General features: G+C 46.2%; 1 protein-coding gene across 3 annotated transcripts in view; it reads left to right on the top strand.

Moving 5' to 3' along the window:
- SUFU (SUFU negative regulator of hedgehog signaling) overlaps positions 1 to 25,320 on the top strand; it is a 99,841-nt gene that overhangs the window by 65,344 nt on the left and 9,177 nt on the right. For all 3 annotated transcript variants that reach the window (XM_030029859.2, XM_030029860.2, XM_030029862.2), the window contains exons 9-11: positions 9,185 to 9,319; positions 10,801 to 10,939; positions 24,098 to 24,166. In XM_030029859.2, the coding sequence (XP_029885719.1) occupies positions 9,185 to 9,319; positions 10,801 to 10,939; positions 24,098 to 24,166 (343 nt within the window). The remainder of the gene's footprint in view (positions 1 to 9,184; positions 9,320 to 10,800; positions 10,940 to 24,097; positions 24,167 to 25,320) is intronic.

Below are 25,320 nucleotides of genomic sequence, written 5' to 3'. Positions count from 1 at the left end.
GCACACAAGTATTTACCTGGATTTTTAACTGTTCTGAGACGGAGGGGAAGGCGGGTCAAATCCAGAGCCTCATATCCATGACAATGCTCTTTGTTGCAAATCTCTTACCTGTAGCAGCTGCGCACCCACCCTACCTGAAGCCTGAGTGGTATGAATGGCTGGTTCCCAGTGTTTGCCTCCTAGTAGATCAGTACATTTCTCTGAGTTCTGTGGTTACCACTGTGGAAACTGATAGCTAGCCTGTTTCTCCATAATAGCAGTTCAGTTAAGGAGGAGAGCTATCAGCTGCAAGTCTTGCCAGCGGTTACTCTATTGATAGTATCGGAAGGACAGAGGAGATCTCAATTTAAAACAGCAGTGTGTCCTAATACTTTCTTCTTCCATCTTACTGACTACTTTGAGAGGAGTTTAGAAGGGGTCTTTTTCTACCTGTGCAGTGGCTTCTCTTCCGCAGTTCATGTAGCAGATACAATGGGACTTGTTCAATGCATTGACCGTACTGAGAGGGGTGGTTTGTGCTGGAAAGCAGTGTTTACTCACAACCTCTAACTAACTGGTACTTAAATCAGACCCTTACTGTGGCTAAAACTTACCAGTCAACATATTTTCCAGCACAGTGTAGCATAGACGAAGTAGAAGAGGAAGATATTACTAGGTCTCAGCCTTTCTTAATACACTGTCTCAGCATGTCTTTACGCATTTGAGCAAAGTTGCTCAACATGCTATTAAGTACATGAGCATGATCTGGAGACTCTCGTCTCCAGCTGCTGCAGAGGAATGTAACTTAGGAGTTCAGCTTTTACATGTAGTAATATGTCTACATCCATGTCCCCTGCAGGAACCTGCAGTGGCAAACGCTGAGACACAAAAGGCACAAAACCTAGTGCAGATACAGTCATTTCGTAAGAGTTACAAGCACCTGAGATGAAGGATAGCTTTGCACATAGATGTAGTCTTTCTGGTGCTATCCTTGCTTGGGCCTGGTAGGGCTGGGACTCAGTTCTGTCCTACACTGTAAATCTTGTGTAATCAAAGGCAAGTCATTTAGCTATTGAGCTTCAGTTCTGAATCTATAAAACGGGACTAATAACAATGTCATCTTCTTGAGGCACCACAAGGATAAATATGTTAACGATTACGAGGTGCTGGCTGATGGGAAGCAGGCTTGTGTGTAATCATATCCTGCACTGTACACACCAGACCATAAAATATCAAACCCGTGGTTCATTGCAAGGGTCCTGTGTATAACTGGTGCATTAGAGGCTCCTTGGGAACTTGACAGAAATGCTCTGTTGGGGCAAGGCAAATTGTTCCCAATCTACTTTCCATAGGGAGCGCTGCAGAACCCCAGGCTGTCAAATTTGCACCCAGCTGACATTAGGATGTTAAAGTCTGACACAGACTCTAATGGCTTTGTGCTGAAGAGGAATGTGCTGTTTATTTATCATAGATTTGCAGCCACCAACTGCTTTCCTAGTAGCTTTCTTCCCTTTCTTTTATCCTAACCCTACCACCCACACACAATAATCTATCAGGGTTTAAAGCAGACAACCTGTTCTGCATTCAGCGTCACAAAATAGTACCAGAAACACTCAAACTTTCGAATATTTATTTGTATAAAATGTGGAGGATCCAGATTCCATACAGATTTCCCTGTCTTTGTGTAGTTACAGTTTTCAGTGCTTATGCAAAAGCCTCACATTGTTTGGTTGCAGATAGCACTTGATTCAGTGTTCTGGCTCCAGCAAAGCACATACTTACATGTTAAGCATGCATATTACCAGTTGTTCACTGTCCCAGAGTCCTAAAAAAAAAAGTTCCTTTGAGAAAAAGCTGGTTTCTGTCAAAACCCTGTTGGGCAGCTGTAGTACTTTGATTCATTAGAGTTATTACTGTAGACTGTGTAGCCCTTCTTCTCCTAAGGATATGAATAAAAGCACTCTTAATGCTTAAAACTGCATCGGACATCTGTTTCTCAAAATGACTGTTAGCTCAGTTCATAAGCAGCCATTAAATCAGTTCGTACGCATTAAACAAAAGAACATGTAAATTAATCTTTGGAAACATGACTAATCATTTCGACCATAGGTAACATAATACTCTTGATTACTGCTTGGAAAAATGAGACGTGTATGAATACAAATGTACTTTACAGTGGCGCATTATTTATTTCTTAGGACCCGTCAGCTTAGTAGGTGCTGTTCAGATGGACAGAAAGGCAAGGCGCTCAGTCTCCTGAGCTGTGCAGATTCACTCTTATTGGATATGGCGAGCTGTTACCCATAGGGAACGTTTAGATGTCAGACTCAACACTGCTGCTGCTGAGACCTCAGTGGGCTGGAAGCTCCAGGTGTCAAAGTTCAGTGACACTTGTGGAGTCTTGCTTCATTCGCTATTTAATTTCTTGATGTAATAAGTTCTGGGGCCGAGTCTTTAATTGTCCCTGGCAATTAGCTCTATGCTGTCCTGTGAGGCAGGTGAGTAGTATCTCCACTTTACAGATGAGGACAGAGTTGTTAATTTGCCACAGTTGCAGTGAGAACCAGGGTTGGGATAGGGGAACTCTTGACCTTTTCCACCCCTCAAGGGTCCCCTTGATTATGCAGTGTTGCTGAAAGTTATGTTTTTCTGCCCTTGGCTGACTCAGACCATTCTACTGCTCCTGTGAGGAGAGGCATGGAGTAGAAACCTAGAGATAGCATGCTGCATTACTGCACATGTTGAGGCTAAAATTATCAGTAATGGCTACATTTTGTTGTGCCAGGATTCAGGTAATGCCCACGTACCTCCCCAGTGTCTGAAGGTGAGGCTTGAGTGGTGGAAAAAAGTCTCCCAAGGCTGTGTTACTTTGACAAGGCTTTTCCAGTGTCTCTCTACTGTTATTGCTCTCCCCTTTCTCAAGAAGGATAAAGTGGTGTGGTTCAACATGCCTGATTCCCATATTTCTGTCTGGGATTTTCCAGATAACTGGGCATGCGCTGGTCCCTTCATGCACCATGGTCATTTGTCCAGGGACCCACAACGGATGCCCCAGACACTTCAAATCCCATCTGCATTCAATTTCCAGGCAGAAAGACAGGTTGAGTCTAGGGAAGCCTGAACATACGGTAGCTCTGCGCCCACGTGCTAATTCCATCCAGCCCTGAACAGTTTCCAGCTGTACAGGGAAATGAAGGCAGGTTCCTGGCAAACAGAGCAGGGAACAACCCTCCGGCAGGTGGGGCTGGCAGGACTGTCCTGGCTGTGACCTTCTGGTGCACTGCACCCTGAGCATCTCAGGTTGTTGCCCTTCCCTTGTGGGAAGAGGGAGGAGTTGTGTCACTCCCGAAGTCCTCCCAGGATAACCCCAGACTGTCACTCGGTGTGCCTGGTTTGGAGTGCATGAGTAACAGGGGCACCACTTGCAGGACTGGAGTCCGCTGCCCATGTAGTTCCTCTGACTTGGTAAACAGGGGATGCTGATTCCTTCTTTCAGTGAGTAGCATTGGGTTAGTGCACATTAACAAGCTCCATCTGAGCGGCGTTTCTGAGGAAGCTCTGATGGTAATATCAAGATGTAGGATTTGCTTCGAGGCAAGTCTGCACTTTTCTCCTCCCAGTTGCACTGGGTTTTGATTGCTGCTTTACTTGGGCGGAGGGGAGCTGTTGTCTGTGTAGCTGGTTTCCTGTCTTCAGTTCTTGGAGGCAAACTTTTACATAAAGGGGAGCATTTCAGCATTCTCTGAAACTGTCTAGTTCTGGCTAGACTTTCTGATTCTGCAACCACTAAGCAGTAAGTTTCCAATCCAGTCCTGCTTATTTAGGCAAGCTCTCTCATCAAGACGCCATTCAGTGGTGTCTTGCTTGAGTAAGGAATGCTGAATGGGGGGAGGCAATATACTTTAGGGAGTGTCTCTCAGCATGAGGCTGAGTGCTGGGTGACAAGCCTGTGAACTAGAAAAGCAAATGTCTGGAAAACCAGTGTCAGTAGAAGTGCAGAGCGGTCATCACACTAATAATTTGCACTTCTGCATAGCTTTCCCCATCTAAGAATCCAAAAGTGCTTTGCAAACATTGACTTAATCCTTGCAACACCCCTATGTGGAAAAGTGTCTCAGTTTTACCGACTGGGAACCTGAAGCATGAAAGAGTTGTTTGACTTTGCCCATGAGTCTGCAGGGTGCCAGTGGCACAGCCTAAATCTCTCAATCCCAGTTCAGCTGCAGGTCTGGAACAGTCAGGCCCCTGCAAGCACTGACAGTAGTTATTATGCAGCCTTCCAAAGGGATATGTGAGTGGCAAGAAGATTGTTGCTATTGGCATTGTCCTTGGAGCCCTTCCATGCCAGGAAATGCACACAGAACATCTTCACCGTCCGGTTTAACCAGGATGATGAGCACCCAGGTCTGAACACTTGAGCTAGCCTTGTCTCAGTGTGACCACAGCAGGAGCTGTGTAACCATGTCCTCCCCGTTTCTGCACTTGCCTCTGTGCGTCTGTGATGTGTGCCGTAATTCTGTGTGCCAAGATGCTTAGGGCTCTTTCCCACAACTGCTGGTTTGCCCTTCAGGGGAAACTGTGGGAAAGACACTGGAAGATTGCTGGCACTTAAGTGATCTTTGACCATATCTTCATTAGGGAGTGAGGAGGTTTGAAATAGCCACAGTTGGGAAGGGAAGAAAGGAGGGAAAAAAAAAAAAAAAGAAAGAAAAGTGGTCCAACCTTTCTCTCCCAGCTGTGTAAGCTTGCACTAATGGTTTGCATTTGCTAACTCGTGGTGCTGGGTTTTGTACCGAGGAAGCAAGGAGCAGTGGCTGTAACTCAGGTTAGTGATGCAGCGGGTACCCACTCCTACAAAGAGCCCCTGCCGTGGCTAGCTTCCAACAGCATGTCCTTTGTGATTTCAGTACCTGGGAGGGTAACTTGGAAATGCAGCAAAATTATGCTCCATGTCAGTGACAGAGCTTGGAAGGGAACTGAGACCTCCTTCCATGACAGATCCATGAGATCAAGCACTCTGATCATAAAGCAAAGCGCAAATGCAAGAATAAATAAACCTTTCTTAATCCAATCAACCTGGTTATTCTTGAATCCCATAAAATAACTGCCAGTGGGGTTGCTTGAGAAGAGGTTGCTATAAACATGACTTACAAGGAGGGGACATCCAAACTTTGTGCAATCCAGTGATTGCACTGGCGATTTTCCAGGATCCCCAGAGGCTGCTGCTAATTGGCATAAAATTAAGCAGGTTGCAGCCACCCTCATCTTTAATACAAAGAGAGGGCCTCCAGGAGGCTACAGGTTCCAGCATGTGGCTGCTCACCTCGAGGAGCACAGCACGCTGGGACATGTAGTCTCCTCCGGCCCTTTCTCCCTGTTGACAGAGGTCTGGGGAAGCTGCAGGCTGCATTGGACACCTTTGCAATGGTTTGACCACCCCTCCCTCCCTCTCAAAAAAAAAAAAAAAAAAAAAAAAAAAAAAAAAAAAAAGGCTTTGGTTAAGTTCATGGACTGTTAATCAGCATTCACAAGATTTAAAAATTAAAAAAAACAACAAACAGAATTTCCTCATTTTCTCCTCAGCCCAGAAGCAGACTACTGGTAGAAACCAAAGCTGGAAAAAATAGTTGAAAGTCAGCTAAAGTCACCTTGGTAACTGCAGCAATACACTTGCCCAGAACAGGAGACATCAAACCCAACTACAAACAGCTTTAAAGAAACAAAAAGAATGTAATCATCTAAAGAATTAATCTGACAACTGCCCACGTTTACACCTCCCACAAGCTCCCAATCAGAGGGAAATGCGCTTTAATCTCCTCCAACTCCCCTCCAGTTTCACAAAACACGAGATGTGCAGCCTTTAAACTGGGGCATTTCCGGCATGCCGCTTCCATTTACATCTACTGCCTTTCCTAATGCAGCAGCCCTGGCTTTTGCAGACTTGTTTTTTCTGGACACTGAGAAACATGAATTTTTTTGTGGGGGTTGGATGAAGTATTAAATCTGGAATAGACAAAGTTTGCAACATTTTATGTGATAGTCAGCTAGATCTTAGTCATAACAAGTAAAACTCCACTGGCTTTTGCTGCTGATTTATTTGGTGATGGCGTGGAGGAAGCAAAGGCTTATGGGTAACCGACAGTCGTAAAACCAGGGATGTTAGTGTTAGAAAGCAAACTTTTTCTACATTTTCTTCTGAGGCTGAAAACTACAAGCTGTGGATGGCAATGTGTGCTACAATGTGAACTTTTTATTAACAACAATCTAGAAGTCCTGCTGACCCTTCATCTGGGCCATCACCCTTTGGAAGTGTCAGCACAAGGTTTTCCATTCCCAAAGAGAATTTTAATGGGTCTTGCCAAGTCCCTGTGTCATGTGACATGTTCCAGAGTCTGAAAGTGATGCCACTGTGGCCTCTTGATGTGTTCTGCGTAGTCCGCAACACACAACTCTTGTTTAGAAAGGTATAGCTTAGATAGAAGGTTATTTGGTTTCTGCTATTGGAGTTTCACCCTTAACTTTAAATAGCTGAAATTATGCAAGCTCCACTAAAGTGAAACAAGAAACACAGAGACCGTGACTATTTTGGAAAAGTTTTGTGGAAAGGATTAATAATTTCATGTCATTCAAAGTAATAACTACCATTTTGCTTCACTCTTTCACCTTTTTGACAGAAGGGCTGGTTACTTATTAATGTGAAGTCATAATTATTGACAGCCTTAAAGTCATGACAGTTCCGTTTGATAGTTACACATTAGTCAACATCTTCTCTTGAGCGTGTAATGACAAACAGCATTTGCTGTTTTTAATAAGACTTAGAAAGCTTTTCCCCTTGCCTCCAGAATATTGTCGTCATTCCTATTACTGCATTAACAACCGGAGGCTGTTTCCCCTCCGGACTGCAGCCCCATTGTGCTAGCAGCTGTACTGGCTAGCATGGTGGAAACATAAAAACCCACCTTCAGCTCAGGGGGTTTGGAGCCCAGGGGTATGGGGTACTGTCCTGTGGCTGTCTGTCTTTCCACAGCATGAACCTACAGCAGTGATTGCCTGGAGGGTTGTGTTATAGGACATGCCGGGCACGCTTAGGCAGTCCAGGTGAGAAGGGCACAGTCTCTTGTCTGTAGCAATAACATTGCTGCAAAACTCCTGATCTGCTCCAGGGTGCGTAAACTCTGGAACTGCATTTAACCGAGCGCAAGCTTATGGCCTGCTTGAAAATCATGTGTTGCTAATGGCTGACCCTTTTGGTAGGGATTGATAAATAAATGATTGGAAGTCATAGACCACAGGCTGACTTTCCCACAGCTCACTGTGTGTATAAGATCTGATAAGGAAGTTGAGGCAAAGCTTAGCTTAAGGTCAACTGATCATTAATCAACTGTAACTGCACTTCTCAGGTAATCAGCCTGCAAAATGCTGGCCCACTCCACTCTTTGAAGACCCCACCTACAAAAAGCTGTAAAATGTTTGCTGAAGTAGATTAAACACAACTTTAAGTGCCACCTATAGACTACAAAGCATGTTGTGTCTTTGCTTCAGTTAACCCACCAGACTGACAGACTGCTGACTGTCAGTCCATCAGCCCACCCCATAAGCTATATCCTGACCTACTGTATCCTTTCTGGGTCCATTATTGCTTTTGTGTGTTGCTAAGGCAGAACATGGGATGTGTTTTACAGTTTTTATCTTGCAGGGAGCTGAGCTGCTCCAATTTTTTTTTTTTCCTGCATGTCTCTGACCTGGCCATGCAGAGGATTTGCAGGAAGGCACTGTGAGATATCAGAGTTTAGCTTGTATCCTCATTTCAGAGTGGGCAGCTCGGCAGCCTGGGTGAAAGGCTCTCCTGGGACTAGGTGACCTGGCAGAAGCAATAGGTTGATCTGCTTTGGAAGCCACACTGAACTGTGTTACTATGTGTGTGGTGGGTGGGATAATTTTAGGACAGCACCCAAATGTAAAATCAAGTAGATGTGTGATCTAAGTCAGCTCGTGAGGGTCAAGCTCTTTCTTTACAATCATTTCCAGATGTATGTTAAAGGTGGCTCCATTTGGGTGGAGAAAGGATCCAGGCTTGTTTTAACAGGGTTACCAAATGGAGCCACAGCCTGATAGCCTTGTTTGGCTTTTGGTCTGTCTGGCACGATGGAACCACATTACAATGTGGCATCTCTCAGTTCCCTCCTGCTTTCCCTGTCCCCCTCCTCTGGTGATTCTGTACTATAGAAACTCTCTTAACAAAGTCTTACCTCTATTAAGTTCACATGGAACGCCAGGTGACAAAAATATAAATCACATATCAGACACATCACATCAGTCCATGTCATTTGCAAAAATCATAACCCCCCCTGTCCTTCGTTCTTTGTTCTGGACTATCAAGTAAGGGATCGTGCTGATGCTCTTTGAACATATAAAGTGTTTATGGTCAAGTATTTTGAGATATACCAGTTTGATTATCTAGAGGATTCTGTCTGGCAAAGGTCCTAATCATGTAACAACATAACCTTTAGTCGTAGGTTCACAATATGCTGGTCTTGCAGAAATGAATGAATAAGAAAGCAAAGCTGCATTGTCTTAAAGCAGCCCCACTTACAAGGGAAAACAATCTGCAGATGTCCTACTCATCACATGCAGAGTCCATCTTTTGACTGTTGCACTTGATGCTGGTGGAAGCGGAGATTCTCAAAACCTTTTCGTTGAACTGTGCAAAGAAATGATTTGGAGACAATTGTAGGGATGCTTCAGACCTCAAAGATATTCAAGCAAGGGTACAAGGGACTGGATAACTCTTTCCTGCAGGCCACTGCCTAAAAAATCCTGAAGATAAAGCAAAACTAGGAGGGAGGGCACACCTGGTAATTCTTCCATTCATAGTGGAAGCCATTTCATAGTGGATTGGGGGTTTGGAGAGTGTAGTTTTGCTCCAGTTCTTTCCAGAAATTTTATTTCTTCTGTGCTGGGAAGGGATGCACCATGTGTGTGCACAAATTCAGATCCTAGGTCATCAAATCAAGATGAAGAGCTGCATGCTGGGACTGGTGGTCTGAGGGAGGCTGTGTCTCTGTAGATGTGACAAAAACTCAGATGTCTCTCCGTAACAGTTTGCTCCTGTGTCCTTCAATATTCACATGATTGCTCTGAAACACAGCAGAAATAGCACACAGCACTGGGATCCTAAACATGAGCATTTTGTCTCTTTTCTTAGAAGTCGTAAGGACAGTTTAGAAAGCGAGAGTTCAGCAGCTATTATTCCTCATGAGCTAATCCGCACGAGACAGCTGGAGAGCGTACACCTGAAATTTAACCAGGAGTCCGGAGCACTCATTCCCCTCTGTCTAAGGTGAGTGAAGCCGTCCTCCTCCTCAGCTTGTGCTAACATGCTACTTTTGCCTTGTGGTATTGTTTCACCATACAGACATGCGTGCAATGGGTCTTTAAAGACCAGAGCTGAGATATTTTGCCAAAACGCATTAGAAACAGATGATTCTTTGCATGTGTGTTCATCGTGGTAAGATTCTCATTCTTTTTATGTCCTCCAGCGTATTTTGAGTGCTGAGACAGGACAGGGTTAGTATGGGGGGGGTTTATTAGTCTAATGCTGGCAACTCTGTGATAAAGAAGGGATGTCTTAACATACTCTGTCAAAGAAATCCCTTAAGTTGTTAATTCTGGCTTATGGACTCAGACACAAGTGATTGTGCAAAGCCTGTCTGCAGTCAGTTTATGCATGCAAGTGTGGTTTTTAGACAAATTATGTCATTTACATGACTGAAGGAATAAAACATTGCGTGCACACTCTACACATTGTCTTTTGAAGGTTCAGGCCATGCATACCACTGTAAGTGACTTTTCTAGGTTTCCACATTTCAGTCAGTACTATTTTTAAAAATACCTGTGGCAAATGTTGTAGTCCTTAACATAGAGATCAACTGTGGGGTAGAGACAAATGATTGTAGGTGATTGAGTTACTTTAGCTTAATGGGTTATATGTCTGTAGTATCGGAGTTAGCAGCAGCAGGTGCACACTGACCTGTGCCTGTTGAGAAACCAATGGGGTAGTTAACACAAACATATTTTATTTTACATCGCAAATGTGTGAACAGATGTGGTCCTGATCAGTTACTATAGCTCAGCTGGCCAGCAGTAACTCATCAAGCAACTGTGACTCTGTTAGGCATTATATATCTTACCTGAAGTTTTCCCCCTTGCATGTTGGAAGCCATGCACACGTGTCACACATGCTCTGAGGCTAAATATGAGAGCCATGATTTTCCCTGTGGAAAGCAGTGAATGAAAAAAAAGGGAAGTGATACCATAGATGGTCATGTATGCGTATTTTCTAGGCCTTTGTTCAAGTAATACAGGTTACCTTTGTCAAGCACCAAGGCAATGGATTACTAGGTATTGTCACGGTAATAAGATTGGCCCCACCAATGAGCCTGCTTAGAAATGCATCTTCACATTCCCACATGATGTGGAGCCTGGATTCTCTTCTGCAGTTTTCATCTCACTGGAAGACTGGCAGTCCCCTGCCTTTACATATATCAGCACCTCATCATGGGGATGGGCATGCAGTGGGATTTAGATGTATTCTAGTTCTGTAACAAGGCCCTGAGATTAAGGGGGGAGATAAGGGAGAACTCCCTGCTTTAGAAGGAGGCTTGTGACCTGCAAATCATTCATATATTCCTGAAAAATTAATAGTTGCTGCCTTCAGAATGGTTTCCCATGCTGATGGCAGAAGCTATAGTGATATATCTTCATCATTCTGTTGAATGCTGCTCACACCCTCTCAATTCACACGCATGTTTTATTCCCCAGGGGAAGGCTCTTACATGGACGGCACTTTACATATAAAAGTATTACAGGGGATACAGCAATCACGTTTGTATCAACGGGAGTAGAAGGAGCCTTTGCTACAGAAGAGCACCCCTATGCAGCACATGGACCTTGGTTACAAGTGAGAGAGCCTCCTTCCTTTTTCTCCCCCTTCCTTCTTTATTGTGTCCTAAAAATGATCCTGCTAAAAGCTTATGTGGTTTAAAAGTGTAACAAACCTGTATTTTCTGCTGCAACATCTCTCATAGCTCTTGCGTAATATTTTCAGTAATTATGGACTCAAAAAACAATGGTGAACTGTTACTATTTATATTAATGGAACTCAAATTGATAAGCAGTGGCTGGAAAGTTCAAAAATCATCTGTGAATACAGTAGTGTCCATTTCCTGGAGTCAGCAAACACTTTACAGGCTGTATTTACTCTTGATTTCTTCCAGAAAGGAATTTGGGGAGGCAGAGTGGAATGACCTAAACAAGAATGGAGCCAGGGCAGAAGAGCTAGAAAGCTGTGGGACTGTGATCCTACAGAGCCAAGATCTCAGTTTTACATCATCCTAACAGGAGAGCAGCACAGACAGCACTGCTTCTTTCCGTCTTAGCTCTTTGCTATTGATTCTTTGACAAAAGCTCATGGTTGCTTGAAGCACCCACACATTTTCCGCACCCAGATTTTTTTCTGTATGACAGATTTTCCTTGGAAATTCCCCATCTGCTTGGTGTTGAGGGTCAGCCTTATGGAGCAGTGATGCACTAATGATATGATGGCGTAGCGCTATTCTAACCTTGAATTTCTTCATGGTTATAAACATGTTGTGAAAATAAAAAAGCTTTGAGGAATGTGTTTATGCAGAAAAGCCCATCTCTGAGGCACTATGTGCATGTGGTACGTCTCTGCCTTCACTGTTACTGTGGCATTCTTGCCTCCCCTTCTGTTTTGAAGGCAGTGGTTTGTTTTAGCATTGCAGTTAACCTTCCAGAGACTTGTTTTCAAGGCATTCCACTACCCGTGTTCATACGTCTGGAGGACATCATACCTTGAAATCTGTATGACTTGTAAAGGAGCTGATCTTGGCTAGAATCATCTCATGCGTAGGGATTTTCAAAGAGCTTGCATGCTTTGATTGTACTGACTGGAAAGTGCAACACTCCTGTAATGATTAACAGCAAAGGGTCAGGTTTAAGGGTGGGTCATTTGCTGTTGGTTCCTGTGCTTGCCAACACACGATACACAGGATCTTGTGACTGTGTTAACTCCAAACATAAGAGTGTTTGTTTGCATTTACATCACATCTCAAAATGTATTAGTGTGTAGAGTAGTCAGGTAACCTCTAAACAGTGAAGAATGGCTATAATCAGGTCACCATTCAGACATGTAACTAATATTAACCCTTATGAACCTGGTTGCTTCCATGCCTGTTACTTTGGTGCTGAAAATTATGGAAGATCTTTGGATTAGGTGGGAGGGAGAGGTGGAGAATTGTTGGCTTCTGAGCAGTAGGGAGAAGCAAGTTCCCTCACTTGTCTCCTACACAAGGTCAACGTATTGGATCTTCTTGTCTGATGTGACCGGCTCTGCTGCTGGCTCCTGCCCCATCCTGTGATAAGAATGAAGGAGGACAGACTGGGTGGGGGAGGAAGGGAGGCTAAAAGCAGCCTGGGACAACAGGAGGAGCACCCGGTTGTGTGAGATACGTGTGGGAGTGTCTGAGGCTCTTGGCTTAATATGTAATGGGAGGCTTGGTCCGTGCTCAGCAGTCCCTTGTGGTGTTGGGAGCAGAGGAGGGAGGTTCATGTGGCTTTGCTTCAGAAGTAAAAGAAGTTGTGGTGCATAATATTTCCAAGGAGGCGAGCTGTATTTGGTTTAGTCCCTTGCAGCCTGGGCTGGCCGAGTTGGCAAGCCCTGCAAAGCTTTCACAGCAAGGCCCAGAGAGGATTTTCCTCCTCCCTCGCTTGGGACCCCAGGCACAGCGATGAGTTCCAAGGAGAGTTGGCAGCTGAAAGCAGATCACTGCAATGCAGGGGCTTGTTGCAAAGACAAGTAAATGGAGGGACCATGGAGAGGAAGAGAGATGGCAGGTCATCTCCTCCTGTGGACTTTTTCCCTGTCTTGGGGGAGAAATAAGAGCCTGAAAAATCCTGGCCTCAACTCTGCAGCAGCCAGAGACTGACCTCTCTTGAGCCTGAGCTTTGGTGCAGTGAAAGCCCAAACCTGCAGACTAAACACAGAACCTCCTGTTTACTTCTCGTGGGCTGGAGTGGAGTGTATCCAAGGTGGGACAGGCAGGAGAGCTGCTGTATAGCCTATCAGCCCCCACTGCCCGGGCTGAGCAATGAGCTGAGAGTCGCTGGGCTCCAGTGAAGGGTTAGCAGATGACAGGAGTTTGGCAGGTCACAGCACCACTCCTACCAGACAGGTGTCCGTATCACCACCGCAGCTAGTACTCGGTGGGAGCCGTTTTAGCAGTCTCAGCAGAAAAGGCAAGGAGTCATTAGACCACAGAGATTGTACGCCCCATTTCTATCAACAGTCTTTCCAGGCCACGTTCAAGGCATGTTAGTAGGGGAAGCCTGTCCTGCTGCTGCCCGTGCTCTGGGGATGATTAGATTATTTCCTTCTCCAGAGCTGTCAAATTGGCACCTTTCCCAAGTACTTGGATTTTTTTTTTCCATTTAAGTAACATTTAATTAGTTCTAAGAAGCTAAATTCTATTAAAGGTCTAAGCATGTCAGGCTGGTTTATTTCTGAACTTCTTCCACTGTGTCATGTATTGTTGAATAGGGAAATTGCTTTGACTCAGAAATGTACAAACATATTCAAGAAGTCCTCCTTGTTAACACTAGACTCCTGTTTATATGCTAGTTACCCTGGCAAAGTCTCTGATGTGTAACACTTGCATTAACATTACACATGATCAAAGGCTTCCGCGGTTCTTTCTTCCACTCCCCCTTCCCCCAGTGCTGTGACAGCAGAGCCCCCACACTGCCTCCTGAGCACCTTTCCTCTCCTTTCCAAGGGGTAGATGTTCCAGATGCACAGAGAAAGGCTGTGCAGGAGGTGTCTGACCACATGTTGGAGGGTTAAGGATGCTGATCATGCAGACATACTCTGATATTAACTGCCCCACGGTAGCATTCGTATTTGTGGTGGAGTGTCCAAGGTTCTTGGTCCAATGTCTGAGCTGTACTAAGCGTGCAATTCATCACAGATCAACCTTGTTTGTCTCTAAAATCTACCCAAAGCAAGGTGAGGTTGTGCGTGTGTTCTCCCTCGCTCCCTTACTTATGTTCCAGCAGATGATAGAGATGCTCTGTTGAAATGTGTTACTGATCAAGCCCGACCCAATAAAGTTGCCTGAGCCTTTAATACATATTAATATTATCCTGGGGTAGTTTGTGTCAAAGCCTGTCAGCATGCATCATCCTTTGGGAATTACCATCATTAAGTCTCCAGTGATGGGAGTCAGGACATGCTTCTGCAAAGCTCCTTTGCTTTTATGTGGAGCTCTCTGCCCGTCTAGCACAAAGCAGACTGTTCTTCCCTCCTACCTTGCTCACCTGGACTGCTTACTCTCCCCAGAGGGGAGAAGGAGGTTGGTTTAACACAACCTTTAGATAATTTCTGCTCCTGCTGCTTTAGGCAGTCATTGTTCTAGGGAAGAAGATGACACTCAAGTCTTTGATCATGTGTAATGTACATGTTACGCATCAGATATTGCTGCAGACTCTGACACATGAGCCAATACAGTGCAGTAAAAACAAACCTATATTTAAAGAGTCCTCGTTAACTGCAAAATCTAGCATACAATTTAAGAAATATCTCTGCACTTTAGCCTTGCCCCTGTTACACATGTGTATCTCGATACTACATCCAATTGAAGGATCATACATATTTTTTACAAAGCATGCCTGCCTTAGTGCACAAAGATGCAGCGTGTTTGGGGGATGAATCAGGACTGTGGAGTAAGGTAGACTCTTGCCTATAAGACTTCCACTTCGTTTGTTTGTCAAAATTAGAAGGTGTGTAGTGAATGAGGCAGGTAATTGCAGAAAAATCACAATAGTCTTATGGTGAAGCCTGTTAAATGTTGCCCTGGAGAACTGGATCCTGTTCCTGCCTCTACTACTCTGTTCTTTCTTGATGCTATTCCAGAGTCTTAAGCTAAATGTTCTCATGTGGCAACTGAGTTTGCGTTCTTTGATTTCTGTATGCCCAGCTTGAGACCTGAAGTCTGGTCTGTGTTCCCATTGGCAGGAGGAGGCCGGCTGGAATTAACTCTGCAGATACCCCTGTGCCCCACAGGGCTGAGTGGGCTGGAAAACAGGGACCTGCAAGTCTTGAGATGGGCACCCGCAAGAAGTAGACATTCAGATTCAACTTTCTCTTCACTCATTTTCCCATGTCTGTTCAGGAAAACCTTCTTTCAGTCATCCTGTGAAGATTAATTCAGTGCTTGCCAAGCGTTCCAGCTCCACAGATGAACAGCAGAAACAATTTCAGGAAGAGATTAGAATTTGTTCTTGCAGGTCAGGAGAGAGAAGGGATCTCTCTGGGGTAGGGGGTCAGTCTGGGAGTCAAAGACCCATGTTCAGCTCCCTGCTCTTGCAGATTTTCTCCATGACTTTGTTAAGTCTCTTAGCTTCTTTTAGCCTCCCTCCCCCATCGGCTGCATGGAGAGGAACGCTTCCCTGCCTTGCAGAAATGTAAGGCTGAGCACGTCAGAGGCTGTGAGAGTGGTAAGGACAGTAAGATTAGGTACTTCCAGTGTAATCCATGCTGGCAGTAGTTGGATGGAGCGTACTAAATAAAGGGGAAGAGAGTAGGAGGGAACGGGGAAGCAACTTGAATGATAATGAAAAGAAATGATGACTAATGCTGCATTCAGTGAGCAGAACCATCCTGAGGACTGAGCAGGGCAGAGGTCTTGTGGGAGAAAAACTGCAGGCGATCCTGTGATTACAGATTTATTTTGTGAGGCAGACGTACGCTGGGGCCAAATTAGCATGGCGCAGACAATCTCTGTGCAGCCATTTCCAAAGTTTTGTATGCCCGATGTCACTGGTCTCTGAGTGTACAGGGTTTTTTTCCAGGTAATTTACTCTGTTTCAGGACGAATCCTGTTAGGCAGATGGAGGCTATGGTTCATTTGCAGTTGGCACCCTCTGATTCTCAGCACAAGGTCTGTGTCTCCACGTGAGCTGACGAGCTCACAGCAGTGGTGGGGTATTATCCTCTGGCACCAGCCACTGCTGGAGGATGCTCTTTCCTCGCCACCCATGCCAGCAGGTTCGCAACATCCAGCAGACAGCATTGTGGATGCTGAGGCTGTGGAATGGGGTTCTCCTCCAACCTCCCTGCCCTTTGTGTCACCTCCAGCTTTGGCCTCTGATCTGCCCTCCATCCTGTTTTTCTGTGTCTCTGTCTTTCCCTCATCCTGGCCCGTCTCTGCTTTCTTCTCCTCCCCTTACATTCAAGTTGGCAAATTCCTTCTCCTCCTCCTCCACAAGGCCTGACTTCCAGCAGAAACGCTGAGAACACTGGAGAGTTTCCCTGCCTTTAGTCCTGATGTGCCTGGTGCCATAGCAATCCCTTGCCACTCAGAAGAATGATCAGAGGGAAAACTACTCCTTAGCTACCTCTGCCCTGTGTTTGGGGCAGAGCTGCCTTGGGCTGGGACATGCTCAATGAAGAAGGGCTCTTCAGTATATTTTTCTGCCTTTCTCTGAAAGGCTGTGGACAAACAGTGACTTTCAAAGGCTTCTGACTTGGCAAAGCATTATCACGATCAGGAGAAAGACTTTCACTTGACCTCCAGACCATTTTTTTGCTGATGTTCGTCACCCTCCTCGTAAGGGGTATCTCTCATGGTTTGCAACAAAATGATTATATGCATTTGTTAGTATTGTCAGAAAACACTTTTTCCAAAATACCTCTCTGAGATAACTTGATTCCTTTTCCCCTAAAAACCTTTAAAAAAAATCAAAAACAAGGCATCCAGCATGGAAAAATAAGTTGAGGCTTAGGACAGCAAGGTCAGACTTCTCGTAGAAAATGTTAAATGCGCCTGTAGGCAGGATAGGTACATGGAGGCTGTGGGAAGCATCCAGCATTCAGGAGCTATCAACATGTGCTATCTATGCTGGCAGTCAGGGGCGAGGGAGGGGAGGTTTACTGTGAGCAGGGTCATGGGGAATGATCCATTCTTTTGGTTTGGCAACCTAAGTGAAAAATCTGGGAAAGAAGATCAGACTGAGCCCAGTCTTTAAATATTTTCAGTTTTTCCTGCTGAAACAAAAGCCTTAAAGAGACCAAAAACTGAAAGAAAAAATCTTTTGTGTTGAATGAAACCAGAAATAGAAGGTTTTCTTCAATAAAAACAGGGGAAAAAAAATTCTAGTTTTGCAGAATGGAGCTGGAGTTGTTAGAAGTTTTGCCTTCTCTAATCAATATTTGAGGGATAAAACATTCACGTAGGATATGAGAAACTCATATTTTATTCCCTTCCTTTTATTTGAACCCCTATTTCTACTTCTTGGCTTTAAGGGCACCACAACTATAGGGTATTTTGATTCTTTCTCAGCTCATCCAATTGGAGTTGTTCCACATCGTATAAAACACTGAATTAGTCACAGAGACAGAGAGTACAAGAGAATGACTCTGTTCCGGTAGAGTTAGGACATTCCCCTGGAAATGAGCACATCTGGTTCTTCTCTCTGCTATACCACATGTTAAATCATTTATGCACATTGGCATACTGGCAGCAGCAGAGGTTCAAAGCAACATTTGAAAGAGCTAGTATGATGCTTGAGGTGCTCGCTTGTAAGTCACAGCTATGGGTAGAGTCCTCTCTTGAAGAGATAGGGATTGATTTTTGGTCTCCCCAAACTTGAATAGATGTGTTATGTCTAGCATGGTGAATTTAAGGACAACACCCACAAACTGGTTTAAGTTGTGTACAACTACAACCTGCTCTTCTCCAAAGCAGTTTTATGCATCTACCCCAAGAAAATCTTTTTCAGAATCTTTTGGGTGGCTTCCCCCAAATTCTTGAGCAGGTCTAGGAAATCTAAGCTAACACTTTTCCAGTAAGTTCATTGTCTTCCCCAAACACTCCCCAAAACCTCACTGCATTATCCCTTTGTGTTCTTCCTCACTGCTGAATGAGACACTGGGAGAAACTTAAATTAGGGTAGAAATGTCCCGTTAGGTCATCATGATCCTCCCTGTATCAACTCTCCTGCAGTATGTTCTCTAGTACTTTGTCCAGGCTAGTTTTGGATGAGTCAAGTTCTTTCATCCTTCTTAAGCTGACTGACTATCCTGCCACCTAATGCCCCTCCCTTGCTACTCAAACTACATTTTGGCTACTTTGTGTAGGTTTTCTTCCACCTACTTGGAGCATTCCCTGAAATGCCTGTCCTTCCTTTGCTTTTTCACTCTGAAAGAATTGGTATTGCCTGTTGTCTTGGCTCCCTTGTCAGCCCTCTCCCCAGCTGAGCCAAACTTTATGTGTTCACTCAAAGCAGCCCTGTCTGCAAGATGGATCTCGTCAGGCAAAGCTCTGAGGAGCCCAGGTCCCCTGGATCAGCCTTGTAGTTGGGAATGTCACAGAGAGCTCCCACAAGGTCAAAATCTTTCAGCGTCATCATATGCTTCCTCTTCTGGGATTGTAACATTGCGGTGTGAAGCAATAGGGTCCCTGAGGCATCTGTGAGTGGATGTTTTCCCTTTACAAGGAGGGTTGTGAATCTCCTGGAAGAGCAACAGTGGAATTTCCCATCAAAGGTGTTTGTTGTAATACTAGTACCTTTGAGGCTGTAATGAGAGCTGTGGTGGATTCGGGCAGCAAGGTGGCCTCTTCAGACAGTGTCAGGGCTGGGCATGATGTAGAAAGATGCAGTGACAAGGCCTTTGCCCTGAACCACTTGCAGTCAAAGCAAAGCAGTGCGAAGAAGGCCAAGCTAAGAGGAAAGCAGAGAGACGGGCTGGGGGGTGCTTGTGGCACAAAGGATGATTCATCAGGGGGTTTTATTGTTAATGTTTAATTTCAGTGGGAAATGCCAATGCACTTTAACTTCACTTTTTGCTGTGCTGTTGGCACGAATGAAGCTGAAACATTTTTAGAGCAAGGAGCTCCTAAAAGTTGCTGGATATTCGCAGATGTAACAGATGACGTGTGGCTTAGGGTACAACTGCTCCACCCATTCCAGGCATAGCACCTGGGTGGATGAACAGTTTCTTAGAAGGGTTGGTATGGTTTACATAGGAGTTTATTGCAATGTGTCCCCACCTTCTCTGGCTGAGCCATACAAGCCAGCCGTGTACTAAGTCCAGAACTAATAAAACATGGTTTCCTTTCTTTGACAAACCTGCTAGAAAAGCAAGTGGCAGTGTTTAATGCAAACAAAGCACTAGGGCAAAGTGTGGGATTGTTTGGTTTGTTTCTAGGTAGGCAAGAAAATTGGGTATTATCAGTAAAAACACCCCTGCTTAGTTGTCCCTGCACCAATAGCTTGTGTCTTGCCCTGGGCAAAGCATGTTTCCTGAAGTTGGACAGAGCTGCAGCTCAGTTCCTAGCTCAGCTTCTGAGGGTCTTCCTTGATCAAAGACTTGCCAGCTGTGCCAGGCTTTCAACATTGGTGTGACCTCTGGCCCCAGCCAGCCTTTCCTGAGCTGAGAATTTCAAGCCCTCATGCTAGGGTTGAACCCTATACTGAGAGATGGGGTGTTAATTGTGAGGTGGTACCTATATGCTGCCTATAAAGTCTTACTAAAGTTTTACTAAGCACTGTTTGCTTTCAAAGTCAGCCGAACTCGTCTGGAGCCCCATGACCTTGTGTGCCTTTTTAGATCTTGCCTGTTTTCATACACTTGCAGCCGCGCACCTGTAACGAGTCACGATACAGGTTTCTCAACTATCTGCAGGTATGAAAGCTTCAACACAAGCTCCTTCAGTTGACCCGTAGGTAAGCCCTGGAGGTAAGAAGTAGGTTTCAGCAAGCTCAGGTGAGACTTGCCACGAGAGGGAGACATCATGCACACAGCCCATGTGTTCCCTGAATACATCCACCTGAGTAAGACAGGCTAGCCTGGTATTTTGTAACATGTCTGGACACATGCAGCTCTTAGTGAAGCGATGATGCCTTCGGACCTCAGTTGTGTGGTAGGTACCTGTGATAGAAAACAGGGACTTATCTTTTAGCTAGTCATCGTCTTCCAAGCATCTGCAGCATGACTAACAGCTGCAAAGCACACAGAAAATGGAATCTAGATGTGCTAGCAATGGGATAGCACATGTCTGGGCCTCTCTGGGTCAGGTCAGGGAGATCCTGGTGCGAGCAGGACCATGCAGCACCGAAGGAGATTTTTCAGATACCCACAGCTGGCTGGTGAGGCCGTTCCCTGTTCATACTGCAAACAGCCATTACAAAGGCTGAGCTACACCCTGTAACCAGCTTCGGCAGGCTGGGCTGGCGGGAATGTTTGCACAGAGCTGTGAAAACACAGCACTCTGAGCACCCGGCTGCTGTGGCACCCGGGATGCCTGCTGCCGCTCGGGAGAGCTCCTTTGCTTCCTCAGCACCGGCCAAGAGATTTCATGGGAGAAAAGGCCTGTTCAGTGCACATGGGATGGCTTCATTTGCCCTCCAGAGTGCGTCAGCTTTTCCCATGGCTGCAGCACGACGGCGGGGCTCTGTTTTCGTTTGGGAAGGGAATAAGCTGCTTCATCATTGTGATCTCTGTGCAGTGTCCTGTTGATAAGATCAGTTAACAGCATCGGAGGAAAACTCTAGATTCAGGTCTGAAATATAAAGTGAACGGGGCCTATTTGTTTAATTTGAGCTTCTAAGGTTTAAATCCCAGAGGAAATTAAATTAGGTGCCTAGAGCAATGGCAGTCTGTCATGTTTATTTGCTGGGAATGTCACCTTTAATATCATGCACATATAACGTGTGTGTGTTAATGTAATGGGATATCATACTGTGCAGGAGCAGGCATGCTACAAGAACTGGAAACCTGAAATATTGTGAATGAGGAAAGCTGAGATGGGATTGGATTTATTCTCATCCTTCTCCACAGGAGCAAAGACTCACTCACCAGCATGAAGGTGGTTTTGCTGATTGCAGGTGGGGATGGCAGCCTGATCTATGAGCACAGGCCTTAATGCTCTTGGGCCATTTTGATTGGGCTGCTTCTAAGAGGAGAAATCTTGTCTAGACGTGAATCCAGGATGACAATACTTCTTTCTTCAAAGCCCTTTTCAGCAGTTAGTGTACTGCAGACGCATGCCTTCCCCCTGCATCCCCAGGAGAGCTCAAGAGTGCTGGTTTCCTGTGCCAAGGGACATGGCTGCTTGTACATTTGGTTACACCCATGCTTCAGAGGCTCCCTTCTTCTCCAGGAAGGAGAGCAGGTCTCCCCAGCAATGTGGGGTAGTAGGGTTTGGGGTGTTTTTTTTCTGGCGTGGGCTGTTAAGGACAGTCTCTTGAGTTGACACACTGTGTGAATGTCACTGCAGCAGTTTGTCATTGCAGCCTGTGACGCCTGCCCTCCACCAAAGTTAACTGTCTATGCAGGGCTTGCAGAACGGCACTGCGATCTTTTCTCAGCACGCTGCATAGAGCAGGCTGCCATTGCTTTGATCCCACAAACACGGTCCATGAGACAGCTGAGCTGGGAACTCCTGTCCCACTCCACTTGTCAGATCCTTCAGGGAGCCAGTTCAGCTCACTACATCAGTGGAATTTGATTTTTTTTTCAGCTGGTTTACCAAAATTCACTGAGAGGGGGCACTGAGCTGCAGATGGGCGCAGCCGTCTCAGGAGGTTACACCCCAAGTCACTGCTAGCCACAGTGTTCCACGTAGGTTTGTCCCTACTCTGGGAGTCTGTGGCTTAGCCGGGACCTGACCTGTCCCCCCCCCTTCACTCTTTCCACCCTTTACTGTTTACCTCTGCATACCGTGTCTTGTTTTCCTCCAGCCTCAGAGCAGCTGGCTGCCTCTCACACGTGGTTCCCATTTCTCTCCTGCCTCTGGCACCTTGGGAGCGCCCAGGGGTCTTCCTGCTGCGCTTGTCTTCTAGTCCCCCTGCCAAAGCTGCAGCTCCTCATTCCTGCTCTCTCACCCATCCCAACCTCTGGCATTTTTGCTCATCTGTGGATGGCTGAATATTCATTTCCTCCTTGCCTGATTGCTGTGAATACCAATTCCTCCTCCTTTTTCCGGCTGTTCTGGAGATTTTGATGTCTGCCAAATTGTTTTCATTCCCTCACCCCAATGCAGGCTGCACCTCCGCAGAAACCGATCTGCTCCATGCAGAGCCCCAGCTCCCCACCCAGCTCTTCCTTCTGAGCTGAGCGATCGGGTTGCCCTCCTGCCTCCAACACGGACAGACAGCTTCCTCCTCCTGCAAACAGTCAACAAACAAGTGTCTCCAGTTCAACAGGCAGAATAGTTACAGGCTCCTGCAAGGAGACTGCAGTAGTTTGCGGTGATATGCGTGTTTCAGTGCAATGTTTCTCAGCTTGCCAGTCTGCAGATTGGTGCCAGGTTGCAGAGTCCTGTCCAAAGCAGCAAGCTCCTAGCTGAAGCAGGGTTTTTTCAGGCTCAAGGTATGATCGGAAAGGCCTGATGGAGGTGCCTGCATCCATGCTGAGCAGCTCGGTCATAAACCTGGAGTCTTCTGGAGAGGGAGGTTGCAGTTCCCTCGTCTCCTGGGAAATCTGTGTGCAATGGCAGAAGGGTGGCAAGGTTGAAGGGGAGAGAACTGTAGACACCTGGTAGCTCTCAGATCTGGATTTGGTGTTTGCAGATCTCTTCTCTTGCCAACCAAAGGAAGAAAGGGAGACCAGAGTCTTCCCTTTCTCTTTCTGTCCAATAGCCCTGCTTGTGTGTTAACAATATGGAGCCCAGAGGCTTCCACTTGCCAAATAGCCCATGGCATCCTGGTGGTCACTCGCTCCCCACTGATGTTACTGGCACCAAGAAGCTGGTGGGCATGGGAGATGGCTTCCTGCACAGAGGTGGGACAGGTTGGGGGCTCCTCTTCCAGACGTGAGTTGGAGGGGACAGTGGAGAGCAGTGGGGCTGGGCACTTAGCTCCATCAGTGTTTGGTGCTGCAGCGGTCCCTTTTCTGGGAGGGAGCACAGATCTCATGGCTGGGGAGAACAGGGAAAGGGAAGGCTGAGAAAGGGGGCATGGGTATGGTGTTTGCTTCAGGATGGAAAGCAATGCCAGAGACAGAGGAAAGGGTGGAGCAAAGGAAGGAAAGGAGGAGCAGAGGGGAAGAAACAAACCTGTAGGCTGAAATGGTAATAATCTGCTGGATACTGCTGCACCCTAACTCCCAGGAATGCTGCTCCAAGGCCCTGTCACCATGTGGGGATGTTTGCCTGGTCCCGCACTGCCATCTCTGCTCCTGTGCCAAGCCAGCTGGCCTGCCTGGAGCTCTGGCCTTTACGGCTGTTGTGAAGAGAGGCAGGACACATTTGCTTTTGGCTATCATGTGCTTTTTTAAAGAGGGTGGGAGTTCCTCCCCTTGAATTCCTGGGGCTGGTTTGCCCCCAGGTGTGTCTGGTTTTTGTGACTTGGGGGGCTCCGCAGAGCCAGGGTTGTGGCCCTTAGCTGGGAATTTTGACCTGTTGGCAGCTGTTTTCCTGGGCCACGTTGAGCTTGCCAGCCTGGCCTTGAGATGAGCCAAAAGATTTCCCAGCACAGGCACATGGGATGGGCACATATGATACAATGTGGAGGTGCCTAGCGCGGGCACCTCTGGGAGTACCTCCCGTACCCAGCATCTGGTTCATCTGAACGATGTGCTGCACTTGGGTCAGAGCCCTCCCCGTGCCCAGAACACCAGCTCTGTACGGGTCTCAGGCTCTCCCTGCGCTGCTGTTTCCTGATTAAACTGTGAGCTTAACTTCAATGGATCAGATCAAAGTGAGTGTCTCCCACTGTCTCTCCAACAGTTGTTATCTTGATCCCTTTTCCTCCTTCCCCACTCTGTCTGTCTAAAGCCGAGCCTCTAATTTTAGACTGAGGAAGATAATTGAGGGTCAAAAAAGATTGCTATATAATTTTAACATTTTTTTTTTTCAGTGGTTGGGGTGGGAGGCAAAGTTAGGAGCTCCTTGCCCTCAAACCTTTGTATTGTGGGAAAGAAGGACATAGGGGAAGGACTGAGCTGGTACAGTCTGCTCTCTGTAGAAGTTGTTCTGTTTCTTTGCAGTTAGCTAAAACTATGAGTGTAAAGGCATAAACTACTGTATTTCCTTTGCAGATCCTATTGACCGAAGAGTTCGTAGAGAGAATGCTGGAAGATTTAGAAGATCTGAATTCTCCAGAGGAAGTAAGGCTGCGTCATTCCCATATCTCCCATGTACTGTCCCAGAGACCTCAGCCCGTCCTGCAGCTTGCCTTTGATCCTCCCCTCAGCTCGCAGGCTGCAGCCCTGCCCCGTAGACTTGAGGCCTTGCTAAACCTTCACATCTGCTATGAACTAAGGCATTGAGAGAAGGGATTGCAAGAAATACAAGGCAGGGATGGGTATTAAGGGAGTCTCTGCATTTCCTTTCTGCCGGCATCTTTCCTAACGTGGTATCTGAGTGCCCCAAATCAAAGCAGTGCAGCCCCTGGGCCAGGGGCTCCAGGGTCCTCGATGCCATGCATAGAGTCCTCAGCAGCATCTCTAGGCACATCACCTTCCCCACTTTCAGAAAGGCTGAAAGCAGTAGCAGCACATTTACTGCTGAACAATCTGTTGTAGGGGGCCTCCTTTTTTGAGTTTGGGGAGCAGGCGGGGGCTTTTTCACATCTGCTACTTGGCCTTTACCTGCTGCCCCTGCACAGCGTGCAGAGGACCATCACCAGCTTGGAAGCGTTATAGCAGCAGCCAAGGGAGCTTTATAAAGCTTTGCTGTGCGGTACTAAACTTCCCCCTGCCATGTGATCTCTTCCTGGGGAACATTTAACACCCTGTCTCCCATGCATGCCATATAAATATTCTGCTTGACTTCAAAGAGCAGTGGCAGAAGTGACATGTAATATTTTTAATCCCATTTTTTACAGCTCCCTGCAGATTCTAAAGAAACTTTCCTTGGCTTGTAGAGCAGCCCTCCCATCCTTTGCCCTGCTCCCCTCCCCCCAGGAAAATCTCAGGGCTCTAATTGTTTAATCCAGAGTTGATTTAATGCCAGGGTGTTCTTCACTGTGTGAGTGAGGGGAGCACACTGTTGGCTGTGCGGTGACTTTCAGGCCAGCTTTTATCCAGTTAAACCTAATCCAAAGCTCATTTTTGCTGGTGACATGGAAGCCCAGGAGCACTTTGGTTTGAAGGCCCTTTAGTTAAGGCTTTGGAAGGCTCATGTTCCTTCACTCTCCACTGAGAGGCAGAGGCAATGAGCGTGGCAGCTCCTGGCACAGTGACCGGGTGTTCGGTTCCGAGTTACTGTGACTTTGCTAAATTAAAAAGTGAAAAACAAACAAATGCAAAGGATGACTTCT

This window comes from Aquila chrysaetos, chromosome 11 (assembly GCF_900496995.4).
Source record: "Aquila chrysaetos chrysaetos chromosome 11, bAquChr1.4, whole genome shotgun sequence".
Classification (NCBI taxonomy): Eukaryota; Metazoa; Chordata; class Aves; order Accipitriformes; family Accipitridae; genus Aquila; species Aquila chrysaetos.
Note: the sequence above shows the minus strand (reverse complement) of the source record. Positions and strands in the feature narration are given on the sequence as shown.